The 16,136-nt window shown below is 33.8% G+C and overlaps 1 protein-coding gene across 3 annotated transcripts in view; it reads left to right on the top strand.

The window, feature by feature from the left end:
* Nucleotides 1-16,136, top strand: part of CSMD3 (CUB and Sushi multiple domains 3) — a 1,083,470-nt gene that overhangs the window by 721,079 nt on the left and 346,255 nt on the right. For all 3 annotated transcript variants that reach the window (XM_032609830.1, XM_032609829.1, XM_032609828.1), the window contains one exon: nucleotides 13,736-13,905. In XM_032609830.1, the coding sequence (XP_032465721.1) occupies nucleotides 13,736-13,905 (170 nt within the window). The remainder of the gene's footprint in view (nucleotides 1-13,735; nucleotides 13,906-16,136) is intronic.

The raw sequence follows: 16,136 nt of genomic DNA, 5'->3' as shown, positions 1-16,136 counted from the left end.
CCTGTGGTTCTTTTCCCTAAATAACTGCATACTTGCTCCTTTACCTCCTTCAGATCTCTGCTCAAATGTGATTTCTCAGTGAATACCCTCAGTGAATACCCTTCCTATGTCTCTTCTCTAATTTGCTTTTTCGCCTTAGCAATTATGACCATCTGATCTATTGTTCGATTTACTTATTTTTCTGTCCTTGTTTGTTTCCTGTCTGCCCTCACAGGAATAGATGCTTCATGAAAATAAGGATTTTCATCTCTCTCTTTTTTTCATGTCTGAATCTCTAGTACGAAGAACAGTGTTTAGTACATACTAGACACTCAATAGATATTTGTGAGATGAATCAAAGAATGTCATTACAAGCACTCCAAAGTATTTATCATGCAAAGCATAGTGTACCAAAGGATGGCAGGCGTTTCCAGTTAAAATAAAGGGGGAAGGTTATGTGACATCAAAATAAACATGGTTTACAACCAGTTTGGTCCACAGCTTTGAAATTGTGAGATTATTATTTTTTAGTTGAAATATTTATGTAAATTAAAATTATTTGTATAAAGTGAGAATTTATTAATATTTGTATTAAGATATTTCAAATTTGTATAATTCAAATTTATATAAAATGAAATTCTACACATGTCATCTGCTACAAGATTTTCTCCTTTTAATTTTTGCTTTAAAGAGCACTTATTCCATAAAGAAATTTAAGCAAAAAAGCACACTAACAAATGAAAACAAAATCCTCTATCTTAATAGCAGCAGTAGTGGAGAAAAAAGGGCAAAGAAAGAAAAACAGAGCATAACAAACACTGGTAAAGGAAAAAGAAAAATACAGGCACTTTTAGATGGCAGTTTGCCAGAGCAATTCTCAAACCATGTGTATAGAGATCATTTTCTTTCAGTTAGTTTTAGAACACGTGATTTTTGCTTGGCAGATTAAATTCTTCAAAAGTTTGTAATCCGCACTGTCTAAAAATATACACTGCAGGATCACAATATTTTTCCCTTCCAAATAAATTTTTTTCAAAAGAACACTGATCTCAAACTCTGCTTGGAACTCATCTACTGTAGAATCAGTAGTGTTGCTATGGAGAAGTCAGGGAGGGCTAGTCACCACTCTCCAGCTGGTCCTATAATTTATAATCGCCTGGCATGTTGCCCCATACTGCAGTCTGTCCCCTAAATTCTTATGATTTATTAGTTACATCCTATTAAGATACAAGACAGAGAATGTACAGCTATGATCTTCAAGGAACCTTCAACCCATCATCCACTGTGCCTAAAAAACTGGTACAGAGAAGACCAGGGAAGTGGAACAGTTTCTTATTCACAATCATGCAGACCTTAGTTCTCTTAAAATAAAAATTCCGTGTTTATATATCTGTCATATCCAGTTGGTAATGCCTCTTAAGAACATGAGGAACTTAATGAGATGAGACATCTCTTAGGAAAACCAAGGGCATTGTACAATTGTTTTTGCAGATTGCACTTCATGCCTGCAAAACCTGATTAAGTTTCACATTCTTTGTGGACTTTCCTCAACCTCTGCAGGCCAAACTGGTTATTCCATTCACAGGCTCCCATTGAAGTTGTTCATATGTGTTTTTAGAGCACATAGCACATCACATAGAAATTTATTTCATCTGTTTATTTCACTCCTCTACTCCCAGCAAATAGCACAGTGCCTGCTATGCATTAGAATTTCTATTCATCTATGTGTTTAAAATGTAACATTTTAATTCACAGTGCTATATTTTACATGCTTACATTTCTGTCACTTAAAGGAAATCTGGATTCTTATATTTTGTGTTGAGAAATTATTCTGTATTCAGTGTTGTTGTCCAGTAGACACAAGAAGTCACGTTTGAATTGAATTTCATTAGCTAGAATCTGTAATGGGAGTATATAATGACTCAGCATGTGTTGTTGCCCAAAACAAATGCCACACCAGAACCAATGCTTCATACCTAGTTTGAATACAAAAGCCATCTCCAAAGCCAATAGTCTATTAAGGATCATGCTTTGGAACAAAACATACAGCTGGCACTATTAACGCTTAGCATCTTGCTTCTGATTGTTTGAATTATTTTTAGATTTCTGGACTTTATGTGTGTGTACATGTGTGGAATCCTAAGTGCTCATTCAAAATTCAACTACTTTTTTCTGAAGATATTTTTTTTCTAACTCTTTTATCTATTAATATCAAGAAGATAGCAACTAATTAGTTAACTAAAGTGGCAAAACCCAAGATAGTTCATTTTCTCGGATTAATTTGGTACATTCCATAGAATGTAAATACTCCCTATCTTTCCTGTAAGGAATGTTTCGAAAGGTATTTAGCAACCAGAAGGTGTACCTGCTGGCATATATGTCATCTCAGGCTGGGACTCTAGCTCCTGATTTTTGTATTCACAGATGTAGAATCAAGGCTTACCTACATTATGAGTGGCATTCCTCAGTCACTCTATCCCCTTGAAACCTTCGAAGTTGAGCTAAAGCTTTACATTGTGAAGTTATTTAGAAAATGTTAAATTGTTAGCATATTGATTTTTTTTTCTTGACATATTTAATTTGCAAAGAAATGTTTCAGTCCATAGTAAATCCTCTCACATCTTAAAAACTCACCTAAAATGCCACATTTTTCAAAAATTAGTTATAGTTTGCTTTACAGTATATGAATGTAATTATTGAGTACTTAGCATGGTGCATTTTAATACAGTTTGAGAAGGAAAGCATGAGGCTTTTTCCTGAATTGAAATTGTGACATAATATACATCGAACAAAGAGAAGGCCTGAAGTCTACTCCTTTCATCCTCTGGAGTATAGCTAAGAGATGAGAATCAGAAGCTGATGCTCAACTGATGAAGGGGCAGTCAGACCTAGGGACTTTCCTTATGAGTTTTATTTTGTTTTTGTTTGTTTTGTTTTTTAGGGATAGGGCACGGATCTGTTTCAGGATTTCTGCAGAACTGGAGAGGTACAAGTCAACACGGCCTTTGGCCACTTATTTATTGGTTATTTAGATCATGTTATACAATTGTTCTTTATCACCACTAAGAAGGGAAGAAGTGGTGAAATCAACAACAACTTGGATTTCAAATAGCTGGGAAAATCTCATATTTAGCACTACCATTTCAAACTTGATGGTAGGAACTAGGGAAATATCAGAGAATTGGGATTATGTATGTTACCCAAAGGACAGAGATTCTGAGAGACCAAAACATTCCTTTACTTTTTGTTGAGGCTCGTTCTTAGTGTTTCTTTAAGTGTGAAAAACAGGGACATCCCTCTGCTCACAAAGGCTGTAATTTAGAGCTTAGGGCAGGATCAACACATCATGCCAGAAATTATTTATAATAAATGCCAAACTTAGTTATGACTCTGTTTGTGGAGATGAGCCTTGGAAACAGTTCTTAAGCGCTTCAGGACTTTTTGAATTCGAAGAGAAATGTGGTAACCACCCCTGAAACCTTACCTGAAAAAAATCATTTAAATGAAAAGTTGCATGTTACAGTTTGGAAAAAAATATTATTGGTTTTGGAGAGTTTAAGTGGGAATAAATAACTATCTTCAGCTGAAAAATTGTGTGGTTTTTTTCCATACCTGAACTTAGCTAACATATTCCTTAGACATTCATTATATTATACACTTCCCGCTTTAAACGTGCCCTTTTATATGCTTTAATTTTTTTTTGCTTACTATAACATTTGGGTCATATTGTTTAGTAGTAGGGGGCACTCAATAGCATAGAAATCACCCTAATATTTAAGAAGCCATGTGTCCCTTATTTGCTTCCTTATCCTTCATTTAAAAATATTAGAAAGACTGTGCTCACTCTAAAGTAATGCAGAAAAACAAAGAGGAAAAAGCATAAAGAAGCTGTCTGCTCCCATCTCTTGCTTCCATTCTTCCGCAGTCCCAGGAGAGAACTTTATTACTCTTATGCTTAATCTAAGACTATTTTAGATGAAAGATATTGTATTTTAATCTCTGAATAGGAAACATGTTTTGAACATCCCTGATACCATTTTTTTCACTAAATTTTAAATTAATGAGCCATTTATCTAAAAACTACAATAGAATTTGTTGCTATATTCTTATAGTACTTTTTCTTATATGTATGTTGTTTCATAGTAGTAATCATAGTACATGTGGAATTCAAATCTGTGTCTTCACTTATCACATTAAAAATCACACAGATTTTCCCAAGTAACTTCCATATTAGTCTAGGTTTAGGATACTAGACTATTAAGTCTTCAGAATCTGAGATGACTTTTGAAAACCCTGCTTAGCCTCTATATCTGTACTATTGTAACATAAACACGTTCAAATCTTAAGTTCAAAAATAACATAAAACAAAAAACAGAACAACTTCCACAAACATCAACAACAGAAAACCTTTCTTTAAACCTGAGTCACTGCTGTCTATCCTTGTATCTTTCTACCTCCCTTTACAGCCAGTATCATTAAAGTCCTTGTCTTACTCTTTTCCTTCCCAACCTCTTAACTACCCAAAGCAGTGAATTTTTAGTATTCATCTTAATTTAACTCTCTCTGACATTTAATACTACTGAGAATTTTTTTCTTGAAACTATCCCCTCCCTATTCTTCCATGATACTACCTTCTGTGAATGTCCCTTTTGCCTCCCACTTAAATTCTGATGCTCCATGAATTCTGGACTTAGTTTGCTCTTCTTAATTCATGTAGTCCCATGACTACAACTATGTCTAGCTGCTTAGTGGACTTCTGCCCCTGATATCCCATAGACATACTAAATCATCACATACAAAAATAAATTCATCAACGTACGCAAAGCCACTCCTCCTTCTCTAACTTTTACTTTCAATCTCCTCTTCCTCCATCGTTTTAGTTCAAACGTTCACCATCTTCTAATTGACGCACTACAATAAATATTCTCTAGGTTTTTGTCCCTTTAGGAACCCAGGGCTATAATCCATTCCCCATAGAGCCGCCCTAATGGGTTTCTCAAATCTGATCATATTTTTCTCTCCTTAAAACTCTTCAGTGGATCTCCAGTGCCTATGTGATAAAATCTGAATTTCTTAGAACGGCACATGAGCTACCGGTTCTTCTAACTATGTCAATCTCATTTACCCATTTGTGCTTTCATTTTAGTAGTTCCCTTGGCCTGGAATCTCTTTTTCATATATTGTAATCACTTCTTTGATTCAGATCAAGGATAACCTATTCCATGAAGTCTTCCCTGACATTATTGTCTCATTGATACTTTAAAATGTATAATTTCCTCATTTTTACCATCCTGGGCCATTACACAAACTTGTATCACACTACAGATTACACATTTGTGCACATACCAGTTTCCCTGTCTGTCTGTCCTCTATACTACATATTACATGAGGATAAGGAACTTATCCTAAAGACCTAACATAGTACCTGGTATGTCTATAGGTATTATTTGTTAATAATATTATTTTTAGTGAGTAAATTAACTTTGCACAGTAGACCCTAAATAGCTGTGTAGGGAAGGGAGAAACCATGGAAGGACACTGTCAGGTTATCGGAATTCCTCCACACTTTTTCACTGAAAATTGAGTATTTGATTTAAAAAAAAGTTTTGAGCTTATGTCTTGGTAAAAGAATAATTCTGCATGGCAATAACGATTACTGTGATTTTTCATGGTAAAAAAATGAATATAGAAAATGCTATAAAATTGAATTTTTAAGGTGAAAAATAACAAATCCCAAATTAAATTCTTCCAGTGAAAACATTTTAAGGCACTCTTGATCTGTAAATAACTTTAACAAGCACTAATCTGTGCTTGGATACATGCATGCAGTGTATTTAGAGAGTCTAGAAAGAGAAAGCCAGTTAAGTATCACTGTTGTCTAAGAAAAGCAAAGGCAAGGGAAAAAACCTGACTTTATACAAGTAATACTAATGGTTCGCATACTTTCAGTGGTGGCATAAGGAAATTAATAACTCTTTACACTCTAATTTTCACCCCCTTCTAAGAATCCAAGCACTAAGTACCTATTTGAGAAAAAGAAATCTGACAAAACATTTCTAAAGAACAAATGTGGGGACTTCCCTGGCGGTCCAGTGGCTCAGACTTCACACTCCCAACGCAATGGGCAAGGGTTCAATCCCTGGTCGGGGAACTAATGTCCTGCATGCAGCATGGCATGGCCAAAAACAAAGAAACAAAAGAGCGAATGTGTTATTAATACTGCCAAGTTATAAAGGAATATTAGAAGTGTTCCTAAATATATTAAATCTTATTAACGTATTTTACTATATTTTACAGTTTCAGATGCCTATTTCAAAAAAATTTAATATCTCTGAAATTAGTACGTATCTCACAATCAATGGCTACCATAGATTATTCACACATTTTTGCTTTCTTGTAAACATATAAAATAATGATGCCTCTTTCAATGGTGTCTTAATTTGATGAAATACAGTAGAAATTAGATATGGAACAAAGTGTGCTCAATTAGCTGATAAAAGCTAAAAAATAAAGTAAGTTCACATATATGACAGAAAAAAGTGATTGATTTGACTATGGCAGTTTCAATATCCCCACACCTTCCTATGTGAACACAATCACATATAACCATTATCTTTCCTCTGGTAGTAAATTAACATATGGGAAATATATTTCTGCTTAATGCTGTACTTTACTTGACTTAGGATACCATATGTTTAGGTTCGAAACTTTCTAAGTTTTTTTGAATAATACAAGTCAAGTTTATTTTAATCACTTTAACAAAACAATTTGAAAATAACCCACGGTGACTTCCAGCATAAAAGAAGAGATTCAACTGCAATGCAAATCTTAAAAATAATTGCAAACGTCACTAGTCATAGACATTTTTCAAATTTCCCAGCCAAGTTACTGAAAAACATTTTACCTGTTTATCTGAAAATATATGACTGTGTGCAATAGACGCTACCAGGTTCTGTTGTTGTTTTTTTGTTTTTTGTTTTTATCCCAGTAATGGAGATTAATGATGGATAGGCTGTCCTGTTTTTTAGTAAGAAAAATATGAAATTCAGTGGGTATTCTTGGTCTACTGCATTCCTCACTGTAGCTATGACTCTTATCACCTGAGTCCAGTACACATATCTCTCCTACTCCAATCCAACCAAAGCCACATTCATCAAAGTATTATTTTCAACTAAGCAAAGAGTTTCATTTTGGTAACTCAAATAGATTTCTTAATCTGTAAGTTTAAATTAAAAAAAATATTTTATATGAGTAGGATTTGTTTTTCACAAAATTAAGGCATCATAATAAACAGCATGTAGACTGGAGATTTCACAGAAAATATTTATATCCTGTAAAGAGCCCTGAGGGCCTACTATCCAACAATGTTTCCCTAACACTCTGCTAAATTATGTAATGTTTTCATATTATTAATTCCTGTCATTTAAAGATGACCTCTCAGTTAAAATCAGAGAGAATAAACATTATCACATGATTAATAGTGATTATTTAACATTGATTATTTTGTAGGAAATTCATATTAACAAATTTAGGGTTATAAGTTAGTGACATCAGTTATCAAGAACATGTATTCATTCTAGACCAAATAATAAAAACAAGGTGCTGTGCTTATGTTAAGGTAGGGAAAAGTGTCCTTTCTTCACTTCCACAGAACATTGCAAACCTGAACTCTGAAGCAATTCTTTTCTAACTCAAAATCTCAAAAAAATTTTTTATGAATGTAGCTCATTCAATCTTCTCCTCTATTCTTCATCTTCTGCAACCAACTTAGTGACATTTTCCTTTCATACACACCTCAAAAAAACATTTTTTCCCCTACTGTGCCAGATAAGCAACAAAAGAAACCCTACCTCTAACTAGATGTTACACAAAGTTTTTCTCATACTGGGTCTTTTAGTTCTCAGAACCTGTCATGGTCCCCCCCATAGTGTTTTCAGACATGTTCCTTCTGTGTGGGATATTCTTTCTCCCAACCCGCCTTCTGCCATCACCCTTAATATCCTCATTTCAGTCCTTCAGGGAAGTGTTGACTTTACTCAGAACAGTCAGGGCTTCCAGTTACATGTTTTCACATACTATATGTTTATTTGAATGATTATGTAGTAAACATCTGTCGTTCCACTGGAAAGTAAGTTACATGAGGAGCTCCAACACTCTACCTCCCATATGCAGTACAGAGTAAGAATTTAATAAATATTTATCAAATGAATCAATCAGTTTTTTCCGAATCAGAGCATATTATTATCTGCTTCTAGCCATTTTAAACATCTTAGTATACATTACCTGCCAAGGTACTCTGTTAAGCTTATATTTATTATGACAAATGTTTCACAGACACATATTACATTACATGTGCAATTTGTCACAGCATCTGACCGAAACCCTAGCATTGCCCTGATGCAATAAGTCCCAGATTTGTGTTTGTTCAGTGACAGCTGAATACTGTCCATAAATGTCACTCTGGTGGGAGATGATGGCTATTTTTCAACTCAGCTTTATCACTTGGATTTTAGGACTTCTTTTACTCAAATTCTGCTTTCCTGTGTAGTTGATGGGTTTTGTCTTTTTTTCTTTTTTTTGCCGTACGCGGGCCTCTCACTGTTGTGGCCTCTCCCGTTGCGGAGCACAGGCTCCGGACGCGCAGGCTCAGCCGCCATGGCTCACGGGCCCAGCTGCTCCGCGGCATGTGGGATCTTCCCAGACCGGGGCACGAACCCGTGTCCCCTGCATCGGCAGGCGGACTCCGAACCACTGTGCCACCAGGGAAGCCCCCCCCCTTTTTTTTTTAAGTAACCTTACCTTCCTACAATCAAATAGCCATTCCTCTCCTCTCTTGAGGTTAGCTGTTGTGCTGCTAGTTCCTCTTTTCAGTTAATTTTAACATATCTTGAGAGTATTCAGTAACAGTTTGCCAATATTCATATATTCTCACTTTAAAATGTGCCTTGTAAAAACTTGCTGTGGTAGTTATGTCATATACAATGAAAATGTTGTAGTTTGGGTATTTTTCCGGGACATTCATGAACATTGCAGCCATGACTATTTGTGAGAATTATCTCTTATACTTCCACATGACATTGTTTCACTTATTCCTTTCACCATCACAGGCACCCAATGCTGGAAAGAACCGTAACAGTATTACTTAATATCAAGTCATTTTTTTCCTTATTTGAACCCTGAAACTGCATCACTTGGGGACCAGATGTGGTGCTTACATGTGGAGAAAACATCATGTACAAAGGCTTAGAGTGTGACACTGTGGCAAAGGGCCAGTAGCTCAGGATAGGTGAATTACAAGGTCTATGGGAAAGAATGGTGGGTAATAGCTAGAAAGGCAGCGGTAACATTATAAATGGCCTTGTTTGGCATCCTGTGGATTTGATTTGCTGATGGTGAGTATTTGTTAGGCAGAAGGTATAGGATCAGATTTGCATTTGGAAAATATCATTCTTAGGTTATTACACAACAGACCAGACATAGAAGTATGTTCATTGCTAGACTGGGGCAGAAGGTCAAACTGTGGAAAGTTAATTGTTAATTTCAACATTTGATCCTGTTCAATTCCAGTTGGCAAGCAAGACTGCTGTAGCCTAAGGGTGGAAAGAAAGCTTATACAGGGCAAATGTTAGTACTACATCGAGTGCTGGGGAGCCAGTGTTTTGTATACTTTAAAATTAAAAGGTAAAATCAAAGATGAGGTTCCATGTAAAAATAAGTTTATTAATCACCTAGCTTCTGGAGTTTGGCACTGTGGCTAAATAAGTTCCTCTGTAACTTATTGTTAGTAGAAAATTTTATTTTATTAAAACTCATCAAAAAATAAACTTGTTCATTTTCCTGTATATGTAGGTAGAACATTCTGAACAGATTTTTATCACTTTATGTTTCAAGATCTTTTCTTGATATGAGATTATCATTCTGAACGTTAATAATTATGTATAATGGAATGCAGATTTATAAATTATATGTGGGATGAATGTATTCTGACCTCCAGGACATAACCCAGCCTGCACAAAATAATCCTCTTAATTTTTAATATAATGTCCTTAAATAGTGTGTGCATCAGTTAAAGTGTAAAGGAAAAAGTGAACAAACTACCAGTTCACCTGGGATGATCTCAATTTACAACTGCTGTGTGGGATAATTATTAATGATGCCTCCTTTCATACTAAAAGAGTACTTTGATCTGGAAGAGAAATTATATGTTCACCCTTTTAACACCATAGGCAATGACTGATAAATAAACCCCAGGGTAAATCCCAGCTCTGATACATACCATTTGTTCAATTTTAGCAAGAAAACTCACTTTGGTGTCTTCATCTATGAAACTGGAGAAAATAAGTTTTACCTTGTAGATTTGTACCTTTATGAAGAATAAATGCAGAGTTGGCTTTATGGATGTGAAACCCATGCAGTCCCACAGTGGGGGGCTTCATGCTGAGAATGGCCATGCTTTGTTTAATGCTCTACTGATCTCTTGAAATTGTTAACATGTTTTCAACAAGTGTAGTACATTTTCCTTTTGTACTGGGCCCCATAATTTATGATGAGTCCTGATTAAATGGAAATGTGCTAATTTAATCCAAATTTTCTTCCTTAATTCTTCCGTTCTGGTTTAAGTCCTGATTTTATTTCACCAAGTAGAAAATCATTTATAGTCATTTTATAATGCAAACGTCACTGGAAATATTCAATAAACAATCTGTAAGAGGTATAGAAAAGTTTCATTTGAGCCAAACAGGATTATAGTCTGGGAGACAGTCACTCAGATAACTCTGAGGAGCTGCTCCAGAGAAGCACGATTTTCAGCACAGTTTTATATCTTTTCAGAGCAAAGAAAGTCAAGCAAGTTGGGGATACATCCCTTTAAGGTTTAAAAAAAAAAAAAAAAACAGATCAGCATGTGTACAGCAAGTCAGTATGTCATTGGCATCTGTGAAGGGAGTCTTATTACCAAAGGAGTACCAGCATTGGCATCCCAGGAAAGGAGGCATTTAATCTTTATTTTTAACATGGGCATTCTTTGCTTCTGGTCAGTGTACACTTTTTTTTTTAATGATTAAAGCAGATGTACAATGTATGTCCAATAAGCCACAAACAGGCTGTTTTAATTAGCATAAAATTCAAGTTAAATAATGTATTAACCAGAATGATTTCCCCATACCCCAATATGTGAACATTTCTTCCATTAAAATCAACTGAAAATTAAAATATAACAAAAGCAGGTTATTGTTCATATGAAAGGAATTTCCTTTATATTTTACACTAAAAACCAGTGTTTATAGTAGAAGGCACTTACTACCTATTCAAATTTTGAGAACATTACAGTAAATTATTAGTATATTTTGAAGTAAATTATCATTTGGCCTTTATTTGGGGGGGTGTTATATTCAGTTAAAATAATTTTAATATCATAAATAATTCTCCAAAATTAGAAAGAGTCCTCTGGCTTTTCACACCTAAGTGTCTTTCTACACCTGAATAGTCACACTGGGGACAGTATAAATATCCTAAACTATTTTTCTTTGTATACAACATGATGCCACCATTAGTACATATACTTAAAATATTCATAATAATAGCTTTAATATATCAAGCTCTTGTTGTATGCCAGTTTCCTGCTAAATGCTCTACATGTATTATCTACATATAATAATACACACACACATACACACACACAAACATCCCTATGAAGAGGGTACTATTATTTCCATAATAGTAATTACAATATTGAGGCTTAGAGAGAATAAATAACTTGCCAAAGCCATATAGATAGAAGATAGAGCTTAATTTTGAAACTAATCTCTGAATTTTAAAGCCTGAGCTGCTAATCAGTGTTTCAGTATTTTGCAAGTTGGCATTCAAGTACATATTCTCAGAATTACATGATTCTATAACATAGTTTAAAACTGTATTCCCTAATAAATAATCTAACTGATAAACATATATGTGCATTCTGGATCATCTGTATGACCTGGGAACTTTTGTCTCCATGCCCCCACAAGCATGCCTAGATTCTAATAAGCTAGTGAGGAGGAAATGAGGCAGATTTAAAATGTAAATGATTCCTCTAAGATCAAGAACAAGACAAGGATGTCCACTCTAGTCACTTTTATTCAACATAGTTTTGGAAGTCCTAGCCACGGCAGTCAGAGAAAAAAAAGAAATGAAAGGAATCCAAATTGGAAAATTAGAAGTAAAACTGTCACTGTTTGTAGATGACATGATACTTACATAGAAAATCCTAAAGATGCTACCAGAAAGTTATTAGAGCTTATCAATAAATTTGGTAAAGTTGCAGCATACATAATTAATACACAGAAATCTCTTGCATTCCTATACACTAACAGTGAAAGATCAGAAAGAGAAATGAAGGAAACAATCCCTTTTACCATCACATCAAAAAGAGTAAAATACCTAGGAATAAACCTACCTAAGGAGACAAAAGTCCTGTACTCCAAAAACTATAAGATACTGATGAAAGAAACCAGACATGACACAAACAGATGGAGAGATATACTATATTCTTGGATTGAAAGAATCAATATTGTGAAAATGACTATACTACCCAAAGCAATCTACAGGTTCAGTGCAATCCCTATCAAATTACCAATGGCATTTTTCACAGAATTAGAACAAAAAAATGTACAATTTGTGTGTAAACACAAAAGACCCCAAATAGCCAAAGCAATCTTGAGAAAGAAAAATGGAGCTGGAGGAATCAGGCTCCCTGACTTCAGACTATACTACAAAGCTACAGTAATCAAAACAGTATTGTGTTGGCACAAAAATAGAAATATAGATCAATGGAACAGGATAGAAAATCCAGAGATAAACCCACGCACCTATGGTCACCTAATCTATGACAAAGGAGGCAAGAATATTCAATGGAGAAAAGACAGTCCCTTCAGTAAGTGGTTCTGGGAAAACTGGACAGCTACATGTACAAAAATGAAATTAGAACACCCCCTAACATCGTACACAAAAATAAACTCAAAATGGATTAAAGACCTAAATGTAAGGCTGATGCTATAAAACTCTTTAAGTATTATTAAAATAGAAATAATTTAAATCAATATTGGCAGTTTATGAATTTTTTGTTTTTGTTTTACCTTAAAAGGTCTTGAAGGAGCTTTATTGGGTGACACTTCATGTGACTGATTGTTAACATCATATCATTAGTTCTTATTATTATTTTATGCTTTGTTAAAATAATATTATTATTATTGATATTATACTGACTGCTCATCTTGATCATTTTCATTTCCTCATTAGGTTTTTTTTCTTTTACCTGATTTTTGTTAATATTTAAGTATTTAAACAGTAAAGCATTTAAAGGTAAAGAATCATTCTAAAATGAAATTGATCTCTCCCCTTTATTTATACTTTAAAATAAGTAAATTATAAATTTAAACATAACAAGTTAATCAGAGATCTACAAACTTAAAATACTTCCTGAAAATCTTTTGCCCTCATCCTTTTCCATGCTATCCTTTCATCCAAGGTTGGGGGCGAGATACTGAAACTATTGCGTATTTCTGTTTATGTACAGTGTTCTGTCCAGAGGCAGTAGTCCCTTCTTCCTATCTATTATATGAGAAGGAGTGATTCATCTACAACGTAAAGCCCTTCTGTACATTATTTTCATGTTAGCCTCTAGCTAAAATAAAATGCATTTACACTTCCATACATTACATTACTTGAAATGATAATGCTTTCTATTAAACTGTACTTCAATATTCTGTTTTACCTGCAGCTGAATGTGGTGCATCTGCAACAAGTAATGAAGGAATTCTGCTCTCTCCAAATTATCCACTCAACTATGAAAACAACCATGAATGCATTTATAGTATTCAGGTTCAAGCAGGAAAGGGAATCAATATTTCAGCCAGAACATTTCATTTAGCACAAGGAGATGTTCTTAAGGTAGGTGAACTCAGAATATTTATATTTTGATCATTTTAGTCATTAAGTATACATTAATACATATATACATGTATATGATATATATGTATATATAATCAACCATAAGTTGATTCTGCCATTCATAGATTTAAATTATACATTATTTCCCATTTTCCTGTCAGTATTTTTACTGAGATAGAATGTTTTCTTTCTAATGTTTATTTATAATAAGTAAATTATAAATCAAAATAAGTAAATTTTGATTTTATGATACATGAATTTTTTTTCATGACATAAACCCGTTTATAATATTGTTTTAAAAAGCAAAATACAGAATTTTTTGTAATAGAAGAAAAAAGAAAATGTCTAGTGAAAATGCCCTAAGATATTACCAATAGCTATTCACTTCCTCTACTCCAGTAGTCTCTCCTGTGCTTTGTAATTTAGTTTCTGAACCCAATTTGCTACATAGCTGTTTTCTTTTTTTTTTTAACATCTTTACTTACTAACATCTTTATTTATAATTGCTTTATAATGGTGTGTTAGTTTCTGCTTTATAACAAAGTGAATCAGCTATACATATACATATATCCCCATATCTCCTTCCTCTTACATCTCCCTCCCACCCTCCCTATCCCACCTCTCTAGGTGGTCACAAAGCACTGAGCTGATCTCCCTGTGCTATGCGGCTGCTTCCCACTAGCTAGCTATTTTGCATTTGGTAGTATATATAAGTCCATGCCACTCTCTCACTTCGTCCCAGCTTACCCTTCCCCCTTCCCATGTCCTCAAGTCCATTCTCTACATCTGTGTCTTTATTCCTGTCCTGCCCCTAGGTTCTTTAGAACCATTTGTTTTTTGATACATGAATTTTAATGTTTCAATAACACCAAAATAAGAACACTTTCATGCCAAATATCTTATATTCAATAAATATTATCTATGAAACATAATCCATAAATGGACATTTATTTATTTTTATTTTGATGTTTATTAAGTAACTTATTTCTGTTGATACATAGATAACTCTTTGCATTTATGACTATGAAAAAGTTTACAATTTATGAATATATCTAAAAATATCTATAAATTATTTAAGAAAAAATATACCTTGTTGATAATAAACATTTAGGACAAAATTTGTTAATTTATTTAAAAAATTTGAAATAATCAAATTTAAAGATACGATTAAAGGGAGTTCCCTGGTGGCTAGTGGTCAGGACTCAGTGCTTTCACTGCTGTGGCCACAGGTTCAGTTCCTGGGTGGGGAACTAAAATCCTGCAAGTGGCACGGCGCTGCCAAAAGAAATTTTTTTTAATGATCGGATTTTAGGCAAATGAATATTTTCATACTTGCTGATCCATATTTTTCAAAGTAAGTGTTTTGATAAATACAGTTTATATTCATTATCGGAATAAAAGTAAACACTTCTATAAAATCACATTTAAATATTTAAAAAATGATCACATACATTTTTTTTTCTCATTATCAAGATTTCATTAATCCAGGTAAGAAATTGAACATATTTCTGTTTTCACAAATCTTGAAAAAATTTATGATATCCCAGGTTGACTGGGGTGGGGGACTTTTATTTAAGCAGTGATTTTAAGGTTGTTGGTTATGTTCTTCTTTTAAAAAGAATATTAATTTGATGATAATTGATGGTTCTCTAACACAAACAGTTCTGTATGCTTGTAAGATTTGTATAGACATGGGAAAGATTTCCTGCAGTACACTTAGATATATACAATTTTAGTATTAATTTAGAGCCATTCCCAATTTTTGTGCTTTTCCTCAATAGGCAACAGAAACTCACTGTATTATATCTTCAACTTCCAGTTCATTGTTTGGATTTTCCTGTTAAAATAGGTTTATTTGCTAAATTGGAGTCAACATTGAGATTAATGGGATACTTGTACTTAGAATTAAGGCAGTGGTTATTTATTTATTTATTTATTTGGCTAACTGTGGGGAAAAAATGTATCAAGGTATAGATCAGAAATATGAGTGTAGCTACTAAACTGTATCACATAGCAACAATAATAAACATGTATTTGTAAGTTAAAAGTCAGGAAATGCTTCCCCATGCCTACCACAGTCCTTCCTAAAATATTTCTCTGCTCTCAGTGATGCTTGACATTTCTACATTACTTTTCCATACTGAATGATGTTTATTTTTTGGAAAATTCATTAGGGATAACAAGTGATGCTTTTTTTTAAAAAATAGCCCTAATATGTTTCTCAGAGTGCT

The sequence above is a fragment of the Phocoena sinus genome, chromosome 17 (assembly GCF_008692025.1).
Source record: "Phocoena sinus isolate mPhoSin1 chromosome 17, mPhoSin1.pri, whole genome shotgun sequence".
NCBI classification, from domain to species: domain Eukaryota; kingdom Metazoa; phylum Chordata; class Mammalia; order Artiodactyla; family Phocoenidae; genus Phocoena; species Phocoena sinus.
The sequence above is the reverse complement of the archived record's forward strand: the minus strand, read 5'-3'. Positions and strand labels throughout refer to the sequence as shown.